General features: G+C 35.4%; 3 protein-coding genes across 3 annotated transcripts; 1 reads left to right on the forward strand and 2 right to left on the reverse strand.

The window, feature by feature from the left end:
* Positions 1-2,618: 2,618 nt before the first annotated feature.
* Positions 2,619-5,808, forward strand: LOC102616638 (protein AUXIN SIGNALING F-BOX 2). The gene is made up of 3 exons (XM_006468806.4): positions 2,619-3,708; positions 4,225-4,720; positions 4,806-5,808. Exons 1-3 carry the CDS (start codon positions 3,254-3,256, stop codon positions 5,565-5,567), a joined length of 1,713 nt encoding a protein of 570 aa, XP_006468869.1. The 5' UTR covers positions 2,619-3,253; the 3' UTR covers positions 5,568-5,808.
* Positions 5,809-6,066: 258 nt separating this feature from the next.
* On the reverse strand, positions 6,067-8,048 carry LOC102616349 (uncharacterized). Its single transcript, XM_006468805.3, has 3 exons — positions 7,887-8,048; positions 7,485-7,764; positions 6,067-6,380 (listed from the first exon to the last, which is right to left on the reverse strand). The coding sequence occupies exons 1-3, from the start codon at positions 7,930-7,932 to the stop codon at positions 6,317-6,319; spliced, it is 390 nt and encodes a 129-aa protein (XP_006468868.1). The 5' UTR covers positions 7,933-8,048; the 3' UTR covers positions 6,067-6,316.
* A 1,300-nt stretch (positions 8,049-9,348) lies between these two features.
* LOC102616066 (hydroquinone glucosyltransferase-like) lies at positions 9,349-11,027 on the reverse strand. Its single transcript, XM_006468804.4, has one exon. The coding sequence runs from the start codon at positions 11,008-11,010 to the stop codon at positions 9,439-9,441; it is 1,572 nt and encodes a 523-aa protein (XP_006468867.3). The 5' UTR covers positions 11,011-11,027; the 3' UTR covers positions 9,349-9,438.
* Positions 11,028-13,200: the final 2,173 nt, after the last annotated feature.

The following is a 13,200-nucleotide window of genomic DNA, read 5'->3' on the forward strand; positions in this document are numbered from 1 at the left end:
GTTTAAGGTCAGTCTGTGTGACGCCATGGGTTTAAGAAGCACAGGAACTTACTGTCTGTTACGAATCTTGAGACGCTGTGTTTTCGATTCCAACAGAGCTTAGATAATTTTTCACCCACTGTCCTAACAATTACTGCACGTGTCCAGCTGCATTCATTCAAATAATTTTATTTGATTGGCCATTCGATTTAAATTTTTTTGAGAGTTAAGTCGTAAAATATCAATTTGAATTTTGTCTATTCTTTTACTTATTTAAGACAAAAAAAAAAAAAAGTTACTACAACTACGTATTAAATGGATGAGACGAATTTGCAATAATTTTATCAATAAAATATTAGTAATAGCTGATTTTTTTTAATTACTAAATATAGTTATATTTCTCAATGGACCTTATCTAGATTGATTTTATTGTAGCACGATTGGGCGTTTGTTGGAATGCATGTGCTCATTTTTAGTTGTCACACACCCAAAATTTAGGTGAAATTCAGTCTCAATTATTGAAATGAGAGGCGCAGCTGATGAGCTCAAAGCTATATTATGAGAAGAGAACAAAGGAACCACCAATTTGACATTTCACGGTAGCCGAAAAGGACAAAAACAAAAATCATGAATTTGCAAAATCTTATAACAAAAGATTTGGACTAGACTTTTGAGCTTAGTGAAGCCTAATTCTCATTTCCATTTCCACACCGATAATGATTTCAACGTTGCAATTTAAGTTTGACCCATAAGCTAGTGCATCAATTCTTAATGGGAAATTGGATTTCTTTTTAAATAGGAATTTGGAGAAAAAAAAAAAAAAGGTGGATAATTGAGAGCGTATGGCAAATAGTCAAAGTGATAAATGATTGAGAATTACACAACCAAACCAATGAAACTCGAACAAAGTCTTCTTTTTCAATTATGCTTAGACACTTTAGCTAGTGATTTTTGTAATGGAATTCTCGTACTACGTATAGTAAAATTTACTTTTTATTTATTTATTTGTGTATTTAATTTAATTCTCTGGTGAGAATTGATCGCTTATCTTAAACCTTTGCTATTATGATCCAAAATTGACTTAAAAAAACACTTTACAATCACTTTTTCATTTAGTAATAAAACAATTATTATTTTGCTCACTATTTATGTAAGACTTTTCTAAATACCAAATTAAACAAGATTAAAAGAAAATATTTATAACTCTCATATGAAAAATATGAGTTCAACTCTAGCTCACATATGTGTTGATGAATAACAAAATTTTTATGCAAAATATATTGAGAGAGAGAGAGAGAGAGAGAGAGAGAGAGAAGAAATGTGTACCTTATAAGAATTTCAAAAGGGATTTAAAAAAAAAAATTCAAATGAAACCAAACAAAACATGCTAAGAATGCCACTAATGTCCATCTTGGACGATGTAGTTGGATTCACTATTTTAAATGTTTCAAGTATCAACAAAATGACAATAAACCATTATGATTGCAATTTTCTCACGAGTACTATCACAAATTGTACATCTCTACCTACAAAATCTAGACTTACCCTTTGAGCACATTTGCCGCTACCGAAGTGTGAACATAGAAAACTGAATTTACCTTTTCTAGATCATCACTAATTTGTCAATGGGAGACTGGCCGACTTGTCACACGCATGATTTATTTAAAATATGGGGTATCTAAGAATTTCTTTTTCTCTTAAAACAGAGATTAGGGGATTTGGAATTATTTTTAACATCTTGAAATGGAAAAAAAAAAACTTCATAAAAGAAAGTTTGAATCTCGCTTATGGTCACCACTCGCCATGAGTATGATGGATCATAATGACACAAAAATACCATACCTCAAGCTACACCAATACTTGCACAGTGGTTCATCATCATTAATGGCAGAAAAATACCAAACAAAAAAAAAAAAAAAGACAGAGATGCTCCTCACATTTAATATTATGAGGACACATTTAAAGCAGGTATAAGATTTTGTCAAAAATCATTTTCTTCTTCTCTTTTACTGAATTTCCTAATCATTAAAAAGCCCATGATTCAGATATATCCAATGTCATAAAGAGAGAAAAAGGGAAATAAATTTTTTTTTATAGAAAAAGAAAGATGTACAGTACAGTAAAAGTAAATTTCCTGACAAAACACTAGATTAACTGTAGAAGAAACGCAAAACCCACACCCGCGAGTATTTAAATCTCACACTCGCTTTTCACAATCTGTATGCTTTTACATCTTTCGCGTCAAACATCCCCCACATGAGGTGTCTTCGTCAGGGGCCGCGAGTTGAATCCACACGCGCAGGTACGAACAAAAGAATCTTATCTACACCGTGGCATCATCGTAATTTTCAATAAAACGAGTGTCGTTTTTCAGAGAGTCCATTACCGATCTCTTTGGTAAGACCTTTATCAGAGAGAGAGAGAGAGGGAAAGGGAGAGTGAGAGAGAATGAGAGAGACTTCGAAACGAGAGATAAGGACACATGCATGATGCCCCCCTGCTGAACGGTCAAGATTCTCTCAATCTTTTCATCAAAGCAACGCTGACCGTCAGATCCGTAACCCGGTTAATACTCTTAACCACGGTTGAAAACTAACCCTGGTTAATTACCTAAACTCAGAAAAGAGTTTCTTTTTTTTCCCTCGAGTTAGAGCGAGAGCTTCACTGAGTTACAAACACAAGCTCTTACATTGTGTTCTTTTTTAAGCTTGTGTTTTTCTTATTTATTTTCTTTCTCTCTGTATAGTTTTATCATTTCATTAGATTTTCGATTTAGTTTTTGTTAGTTTCTATTTACAGAAAATTTAGATTTTTTTTTCGAGATCTATGAATTTAATCTGTTTTTCAACGTTTTTTCATCGCTGTAATCATTTTGCAGATGATCACTGAATGAGAAAATAAGAAGATAAAAAAAATTTTCCTTCACTTTCTCTCTAAAAAAACCACGTTTTTTTTTTCCTCGCGAAAATTCGAGTTCTTTCTCTTTCTCTCTGTTGCCTTTAGATCTTAATAATCTAAAGTAGTAAAGAGAGGCGACACAATCTCAGTTGTCCTTGCACTCACATCATTCTGTCCGTACGTAGTAGTTTTTAGATTTTCAGATCTGGTCTCATTATTAGATTTTCCAAATAATTTTAAGATATTCCCCAAAATTAGATCTGGGTTTAATTTGTTCTCTCTTAAAAAGATAATTTTCTCGGGAAAGTTGGGTTTTTTCTGGGGAATTTTTTTTTTCTGGGAAAGTTGAGGAGTAAGACTGAATGTTAAGCGAAAGATGATGAATTATTTTCCAGATGAGGTAATAGAGCACGTGTTCGATTTCGTGACATCGCAGAAAGACAGAAACGCCGTATCGTTGGTGTGCAAATCATGGTACAAAATCGAACGACTGAGCAGGCAAAGTGTGTTCATCGGGAACTGCTACGCGATCAGCCCAGAAAGGGTGATCGGGAGGTTTCGGGGGCTGAAGTCGTTGACTTTGAAGGGGAAGCCGCATTTTGCGGACTTCAACTTGCTTCCGTATGACTGGGGCGGGTGGGTGTACCCGTGGGTCGAAGCTTTGGCTAAGAGTCGGGTCGGGTTAGAGGAGTTGAGATTGAAGAGGATGGTAGTGTCTGATGACTGTCTTGAGTTGCTGTCGAGGTCGTTTGTGAATTTTAAGTCGCTGGTTCTTGTTAGCTGTGAGGGGTTTACCACTGATGGATTGGCTGCTATTGCTGCCAATTGTAGGTAAGAATCTTTATTTATCATTGTTATTATTATTGTTTTTGAATTTTTTGTTGTTACTATTTGTTTTTGATGAGTTCTTTTATTTGATTGGTGGTGAGTTTTGGAGAGTTCACTGATAGGCTTGTTTCACTTTAGCCTATTTGAAAGTTAGCTTGTGATAGACTTGTGATAAGTTATCTAATGAATGCTTAGTCTGATGGTTCTTCCATTTTTGATGTTTTACTGCTAATGTATATCGATCCTGAAATTTGTAAGGAGATACAGAAATGTTGCCGATATAGTTTTTATTACTGAGCATGCTTGGCTACTTAATTTAATTGTTGCAGTGTCTTTTATAATTAAAAAACGATATCAATGGCTAAGTGGACAACTTTCGTTCTGTCAATCAATTTTCTATACTGTCTGTTTAGATGGTCTATTGTGATGTAATTTTCCTCAGTATGTTGGCTGGAGGTGAATACTTGGCAATTGGCATGGACTATGTTCCTAACTTTTCTTTGTTTTTGCTGTTCTTAGGTATCTTAGGGAGCTTGACTTGCAAGAAATTGAAGTAGATGATAATAGAGGACAGTGGATTAGCTGCTTTCCTGATAGCTGCACCTCTCTTGTCTCCCTGAATTTCTCATGCCTCAAAGGAGAAATTAATTTGACAGCCCTTGAGAGACTTGTAGCAAGGTCTCCTAATCTCAAAAGTTTGAGGTTAAATCGGGCAGTGCCTCTTGACACCCTCCAAAAATTGTTGATGCGAGCTCCTCAACTAGTAGACTTAGGCATCGGCTCATTTGTATATGATCCATCTTCTGAGGCCTACATCAAATTGAAGGCTACCCTTGTGAAGTGTAAGTCAATAAGAAGTTTGTCAGGATTTTTGGAGGTTGTTCCTTGCTGCCTGTCGGCTATTCATCCTGTTTGCCAGAACCTAACTTCGTTGAATCTAAGCTATGCTCCGGGCATTCATGGTAATGAGCTAATAAAGCTAATTCGGTTCTGCAGGAAACTTGAGCGATTATGGGTATGTTCTTAAAACCTGTTCACTCTTGCATATAAGATTATTTTCAAAGTGAGATGAATGACCATATCTTCCATAACCTATGCAGATACTGGATTCTATTGGAGACAGAGGACTAGGAGTTGTAGCTTTCACCTGTAAAGAATTGCAAGAATTGAGGGTTTTCCCATCTGGGGTCGACAATGCTGCTGTAACAGAGGAAGGCCTGGTTGCCATATCAGCTGGTTGCCCGAAGCTGCATTCATTGCTTTACTTCTGCCAGCAAATGACTAATGCCGCCCTAATAACTGTAGCCAAGAATAATTCAAATTTCACTCGCTTCAGATTGTGCATCCTTGACCGTGAAAAACCTGACCCTGTCACCATGCAGCCTTTGGATGAAGGTTTTGGGGCAATTGTACAATCATGCAAGCGTCTAAGGCGATTGTCACTCTCTGGCCTTTTAACTGACCAGGTTTTCCTTTACATTGGAATGTATGCTGAGCAGCTGGAAATGCTTTCTATTGCATTTGCTGGGAATAGCGACAAGGGAATGCTGTATGTATTGAACGGGTGCAAGAAGCTCCGCAAGCTGGAAATCAGGGACAGCCCCTTCGGTAACACAGCACTTCTGACGGACGTGGGAAAGTATGAGACAATGCGATCCCTTTGGATGTCGTCCTGCGAAGTTACCCTTGGAGGCTGCCAGACACTTGCGAAGAAGATGCCTAGGCTCAATGTGGAGATCATAAATGAAGATGATCAGATGGAGTTTAGCCTGGATGATAGACAAAAAGTAGGGAAGATGTATTTGTACCGCACCCTGGTCGGGCCAAGGAAAGATGCGCCAGATTTTGTGTGGACTCTCTAAGTTTATCTGGGGTGTGCATCATCGTCTTCTTGGCTCGGGTGGTTGTTTTCTTGTTATGAGTAGATGTACTTTGCGTAGGCCAGTTGATTTTATGGACTTTTAGGCTGTTGGTTATTTAGTTTTATGCTATTGCTTTTTTAATTTACCGAGGGATTTGCTATTTTTGCTATTTTTGCTATTTGTACTCGTTTGTGATTATAACAGATTGGTAATGGATCTTCAGGGTCTTGGAGCTGTCTTAGGAATTATGTTCTGTTGCTTGGTGTCTTATGCATCCGAGAACCTACCCTACTCTTTGGTTAAAAAAAAAAAAAAAAAAAACTCATTTAATATTCTCAGACCAGATCACTAGAACACCCAGACCAATTTGGTACTATCAACGTGTAGCAAACTGAGCAATCGATGAGTTGTCATCAGTAACGGCTCACGCTTAAGCCCTTCTAAGCTTAAAACGGTATGAATGAAAGGCTTCTTCAGAAAGGCATGTACAATGTTCAAATACAAAGTTTTAATATAGAGATTTATTTAAGGAGAAAGCTTCCATAAAGACGAATGTATTTATTTGTACAGCAAGCACACAGTCACACTACAATGATATCTTCTGCTTACAAATTCAAGAAAATGAAGTATTACATTTGAACGGGAATAGAACTACCAATATAAACATAAAACCTCTAAACAACCAGAATAGGAATTGAAAATTTATAAAAGCTGGTTTACAAGCTCCATTTCTCCGCCATGGGAAGCAACTAAATGCATCGAAGACAGCAGCAGAATTCCTCCATCATACAACAGCAACAAAGTGCAGCCAAACTACAATGTGAAAGAAATTAACTGATCAATTCAACACACAAGTAACATCTAATAGGCTTCTAATTTATTCCAAATATTGGATAATACTAGACTCCGGAGAGATATCTGATGCAGCCAATAAATGCTTTTTTGGACCATTCACCTACGTCTATATGAAAGGAAATATTACTACAGTTCTAATAACCATGCAAATGCTGCGTTCTTCAGTGACGCCTCTGTATGATAACTGGGAGGATTCAGCAAACCCTAAACACCCAACAGCTGGCACACCTGAACCGTTTACAACCTTGGACAGAATTAATTTGCTCATACAGAAAGAAACTCTCTCTGCTAGATGCATCAACTCTTAGGAAGCTTCAACGGGGCCACTTAAGAGGTAAAGGCAGGATGAGAGACTAGGCCAATGAACTCCTTACTGCCACGCTGAAGTGTAAGCATAAGCTTCAGATGGTAATATTGCAGGCACTAGGGAAGGATAATCTATAAAAAAATGATTAAAATGATAATATTGCAGGTTTAGCCCTGCTTTGCATCCTCATCCTTCTCTTTACCTGAAACGAGTAAGTAAAAGTCCATTCACGAATGCCCTCCTAAGCTAGCCTGCTCCAGGTGGCTTTTGGAAAAGATTATGAATCAAAGAGGTAATGACCTAGAGAATGAAAACTCAATGGAGAAAGAGATGCAAGAAAGGACCAACAGTAGGACTTCTTAGATAATAGCTGAAGGACATGAGATGAAGATACACTACAGTCGTAAGTCCTAAAAACCTAGAAGAGCAAAGGAACACGACACTTTTTAAGCATAATCTCCATTGATGATCATTCACTAAACTAGACCACAACTCCTCGTCTAAATGATAATTACACTCCAAAACTACCATCGCTTATTGATACTGTCATAATTTCCTCCTGATTAAAGTATAACAGAACTCTTAAATTCAACATAGCCATCAAAAAAGTCCGCTGAGACTAATCAATTATCTATACTATAATGAATGCAATTACTAATAGTCTAAATTAAAAGTACACAGCAATCAACAAATATGATATTTTGAATCCCAAATGAAGAAACGATGACAAATCAGAGAGAAGATATTTGACGTACCAGCCTTGTAAAATCGAAAAACAGCCATCGGACTGGTTCTGGTAATGATAGTGCTCGTAGTGACAGTGCTGCGGCGGAGGCGGCGGTGGAGGATGAGGATACCCTTCAGCAAAATAACCTTGGTACCCTTCATAAGGACGTGGCCCTCCAGGTGGCGGCGGCGGCTGTGGGTAAGGATACCCATGCGGCGCCGGTGGAGAAGGATACCTCTCGTACGGCGGTTGCGGTGGCGTCGGCGCTGAGGGGTACCCTGGTGGTGGTGGATAAGCAGATGAGTAGCCTATAAGAAGAAAAATATCCAAAGAAATTAGCAAAAAAATAAAAATTTTGAAACTTAATTGAGCAAAAAACAATTGATAAATAAAAATGAGTTTTAATTTAATTTATTTTTCATTTTTGTACCTGGAGGAGGGTAGGGTTCGGGATTATGTTTGTGGTGGTAACTCATTTTTCTTTCTCGTCTCTGTGACCGCTGACGCTGTGTATACTTAAAGAGGGTGGAAAACAAATCGATTTAAAGATTTTTCTTTTCTTTTTCTTTTTTCAGTCAACTTGGTTTTGCCAGCCTGTAACCACTCAGCTTTTGCCATATCATACAAAGTTGTTTTTTAAATTATTATTTTTCTTGGAACAATCATGCCATTAATGCGGGGCGTTTTAATCGCTTAATCGGAAAGAGATAATTGATTCTACTGGCCTATAAACTACAGCCCAATGTTGCAAAGGCTAGTGAAGCTTCGAATTTTGGACTTAAGCCATGACGAAAAGGGTGGGAACACTCCAAATTTTTCTCTCCATTTATTTAAAAAATTAATTCATTATTAAAAATTTACAATTTTAAGATCTCAAAATTACTCTTTGTTAATCTTTTTTTTCCTCTATCTTACAATCACATATTCTCTATTTACTCTCACATCTTATAATGTAAACATTCAATTTTACTCTCTTTAGAATTCATTTTTTTAGTTTTTTCTTATATCATAATTTTTATTTCATACTTTTTATATGCAATAACTTTTTTTTATATTCATTAACTTTTGTATTTAGTAAAAATTAATTTTTTGATATTTATTAACTTTCATAACGATAAAAATTGGTTAATATTTATTTTTAAATGATGGGTTTTGTTTTTCTTAGTTAATGATACCATTTATTACAACTTAAAGAATAAATTTGAATAAACAAACAATAATTTGTGAAATTGAGAAGAGAAAGAGAAGAAAAGATTAATTAAGTGATTTTTTAAAAAAAAATTTAAATAATAAAATTCTTAATTAAAAATAAGATATAGAGAGTAAATTTATAGATTCAAATAACTCTACCTAAAAACAAATCTACAATGTATGATATAGCCTCCAAATAATTAATAACAAATAGATGAGAATTTATAAAATTAAGAAGAAAAAAAGAAGAAAAGATTAATTAAGTATTTTTTTTAAAATATTTAAATAATAAAATTATTAATTAAAAAGAGGATATAGAGAGTAAATTTATAGAATCAAGTAACTCTACCTAACAAAATATCTACAATGTATCATCGTATTAACATAACCCACGCATGAAACTATATTATGTTTACAATATAACCTCCAATGATTAACAACAAGTATTATATTTAGGATGCGTTTGAAATGAAAGTTAGACTACTGTAACTTAAAAATTACAATAATAAAATATTTAGTAAACAATAATTACTCTAATTTGAAAATTATATCGATATAATTTTTTTTTATTTGTACAATAAAAATTTTATTATATCTTTAATAATTTTATCAAAATTATTATTTAAATTTTATATTTATTATATATTATTAACTTTTATTTCATAATTATAATTTTTTTTCAAAAACTTTAACTTTTTAACTTAAAAGTTAAAGGAACTTAATTCTAAATATAACCTTCAAATGGTTAACAACAAATAGATGTGAGTGATGTATTAAACGAAACCAAATAATTAATTTGTATCGTTTTCTAGGTTCTTCCACTTTTGAGCCACGTTGGCTAGTGATTTGGTAGAGAATCCATCTGGGCTCAAAGCATTTGCAGCAGCATCCTTTAGTACTCTCATCTTGTCCCTCAACAACTTGCCATCTTCTCCTTGAATCAATCCCCTCGCATATGTTGCTACCTCTTCTCTCCCCACTAGTCCATCTTCGTTGACTTTGACCCTCCATGCAACCTTCAAATCATCTGTGAGAAGCACAGCATTCATCTTTTGCTCTGCATACAGTGGCCACGCAATTATAGGGACACCATGCACAATGCTTTCTAGAACTGAGTTCCAGCCACAATGGCTCAAGAACCCTCCGGTGGAGCCATGGCTCAGGACTTGAATCTGAGGGGCCCAAGAGGGCACCACTAGACCCACACCTTTGGTTCTATCTAAGAACCCTTTCGGTAAATAATCAAAAGGATTTTCTTCTTTCATGCCGTGGACACCAAAGTAAGTGGCATTCGTAGCTTTCTCATCTGGGCATTTTACAACCCAGAGAAATCTTTGTCCACTCATCTCAAGTCCTAAAGCCAACTCATTTAACTGCTTTTGTGACAAAGTTCCCCCACTGCCAAAACAAACAAACAGAACTGACCCATTTGGCTGGTCATCTAACCACTTCAAACAGTCGGTTTTGTCGGATTCATTGATTGATCCGGTCAGAATCAGCGGTCCAACCGGGTAAACCGGAGGCAGCCTGAAGCTTGATTCCCTACTTTCCATTAAAGCCTTGAAAGCCCCCGGTTCCAAATCCATGAAACTATTAACCAGAATCCCAGCTGCTAAAGGGTACTGTTTGGCCAAGTGGATAATAGATTGATAAGTCTCGCTGTTTCTCTCTTGGAGACAGTCTTCCAAATCAGGACCGCAAATCGGGACACAGCCGGGCAATTGGACCGGTTCTGGCAAGTCTTTAAAGTCACAAGTAAACTTGTGATCAAGCTCAGGCAAATAAAATACCAGAGACAAGTCCATGGCTGTTGTTGAAAAGAAAACGTATATCGGAACACCGAATTCTCGAGTCACAGTGAAGGCCTCCAAGCCAAAAAGATCAACAACTAGAGCAACCAGTCGAGTTGACTGATCAGTTGTTAAGTTGTTGAGTGTCTCTCGCAGAGCAGAAAGAGAGCGAGTGAGGGTGAGCGTGATCCGAACTTCGATGCTAACGTCCTCGTGATCAGGCAAGTCGTCGAAACTCACAGGAGGAAGAAGGATGGTGGAGATGGAAGTGGGTGGCAAAGATTCAAGCACTTGTTTTCGTGGCTGCATGGGGGAGCCGTCGTGGGGGATAATGAAAGTGACGTGAAAGTTGTGTTGAAGAACGAGTCGCTTAGCTAGCTCAACTAGTGGAATAAAGTGACCCATGCCTGGTGTTGGCACCAGGGCCACGCTGATCGATTGTTTTATGTGTTGCGTGGTCTCCAACTCCATTGAGAGAGATAAAAAAAGAAAGAAATTAAGAAGACGATAATTGCGCATTGAAGATGAGAACAAAAGGCCACCGTAAATGTATAAATATTGATATGGGGCCATATCGTGCGGTCTTTGCGAGAAAAGATCAGTGGAGTTTTCATATTGATTTTGATGTACCACCCAGAAAGCAAATGATGGATGTTCTTGACTTAGTCCTGAATAGTGGTAGCACTGCAACAAAGGCATTATCATATGCCACGTACCTGCAATCAACACAAGACCTGTGTCGCCTAAAATAATCGGCTGTTTGAATAGGTCTGCAGAAGTTTATTAAGGTGTTAGCTGAAAACTTTTTGTACTTAATAGCAATTTGAAATACAAAAGGGTACGAGGGGTTAAATGAAAATTTACATACTGTAACAAATGATAAAAAAGTGACGTGGTACGGCTGTTTTAACATAACTTGACGTAGGGTTGGCAAAAATCTCTACGGGGACGGGTACTCTTGAGGATTTTTCTCATTCGGAAAAGATATGAGGATAATTTTATACCTAATTTTTTATTCGGGGAGGGGATGAAGATTATTTTTTACCCAATTTTTTATTCAGAGAGGGAACGGGGATGAGGTGGAATCCCCATCCCCTACCCATTTCCCCATTTTAATTTTTAATTTTATTTTTATTTTTAAAATTACTAATAAATAAATAAAAAAATTATAAATATTGTTAAAAATAATAAATATTAAAATAATTATATTATTAAACTTTTAAACTTAATTAACTAATTAAAGTCTTAAATTTTTAATCCAAACCACAATGATACAGGAGAGAGCTGCCTAATTATAATTTACAACAGTTCTAATCCTAATTCGTATCCTACATTAGCTTGAATTGCTAGAGATATTTTGGCAATTCTAATTACAACAGTTGCTTCTGAATCAGCTTTTAGTACCGGTGGTAGAGTTGTGAGCCCACACCGTAACAAACTTCATCCAAGCACATTAGAGGCCTTAATGTGCTGTCAAAGTTGGTTACGAGCTTACAATAGCAGTATGAGTTTATTTTACATTGTAATTATATTATACAGTTATTAATATTTGCGCTTATAAGTTACATTACTTATATCATTTTTCTTGTTTTAGGTTTGAAATCTGAGGCTATCTCTCAATTTGCCACATTTCTTGAGGAAGAACAGGAGGAGCAGGAGGTGAATAGTTTTATTAAAAATATTAATTAAGTATCTACATTTATTTCATTCATTTTATTGCCGATATAAAAATAATTTTTTCTACATTTATTTCATTCATTTTATTGCCGATATAAAAATAATTTTTTCTACATTTATTTCATTCATTTTATTGCCGATATAAAAATAATTTTTTTCTTTTTATTGTAGGATTATGAAGATTGAGTTATTGACAAAGATAATTATTTTAATAATTTATATTTTGAATGTGACTTTGTAATGGATCAATATTAATGCAAGATATATTTTGAACTTTATTTTTATCTGAATTTTTTATTTTAATATGATTAATTTAAAATCGAAAATAAAAAAATGTATTAGACTATTAGTTATTCGGGGACCGGGGACCCTCGAGGACCCCCTGTTATTATTCGGGGAGGGGATGAGGATTCTCTTAAGCAATTCTGACGGGGACGGGGACATAACAAAATATCGGGGATGGGTATGGGGAGATTGGTCCCCTCCCCTCCCCTCCCCATTGCCATCTTGACGTCTCAGCTTTTAGCGCATAATGCAGTGATTAAAATTACAGTATTAATATCATATTTAAATATAAATTATGTAAATAAAACATAAGATTTATAAATTAACATTAACTATAAAATAAAACATAAATTACGTAAATAAAGTATAAGACTTGTAAATAGAAAGTAAAATAAGTAAATTAACATACGAGTGATAAATTGATGTATCAACAGCAAATAAAACAAAAACTTATACATAAAACATAAAACTTGTAAACTAAAAATAAATGTCAAATAAAACATGTCTGGGAAATAAATATAATATTGAAAATGAAGCGCAACGTGTCGATGTGAATGTTATATGACTATAAGTTATTCTAGTAGGATACCCGACCTATACTAGCTACACTTGGTAATTAAGCGGGTACGTAAGGTACACCACATCAGAGTTAAAGAAAATATCCAAAAATACCCGCCACGCGTGATATTTCCATCACCCAAAGAGAATATTTGATTTGCCAAAATTAAATAAGGAATATTATATTAAAAAAGAGGATACAACTAGTTGTCACACCTACAAAAAGCAAAAAGCAACATGTAA

Source organism: Citrus sinensis, chromosome 2 (genome assembly GCF_022201045.2).
Source record: "Citrus sinensis cultivar Valencia sweet orange chromosome 2, DVS_A1.0, whole genome shotgun sequence".
NCBI classification, from domain to species: domain Eukaryota; kingdom Viridiplantae; phylum Streptophyta; class Magnoliopsida; order Sapindales; family Rutaceae; genus Citrus; species Citrus sinensis.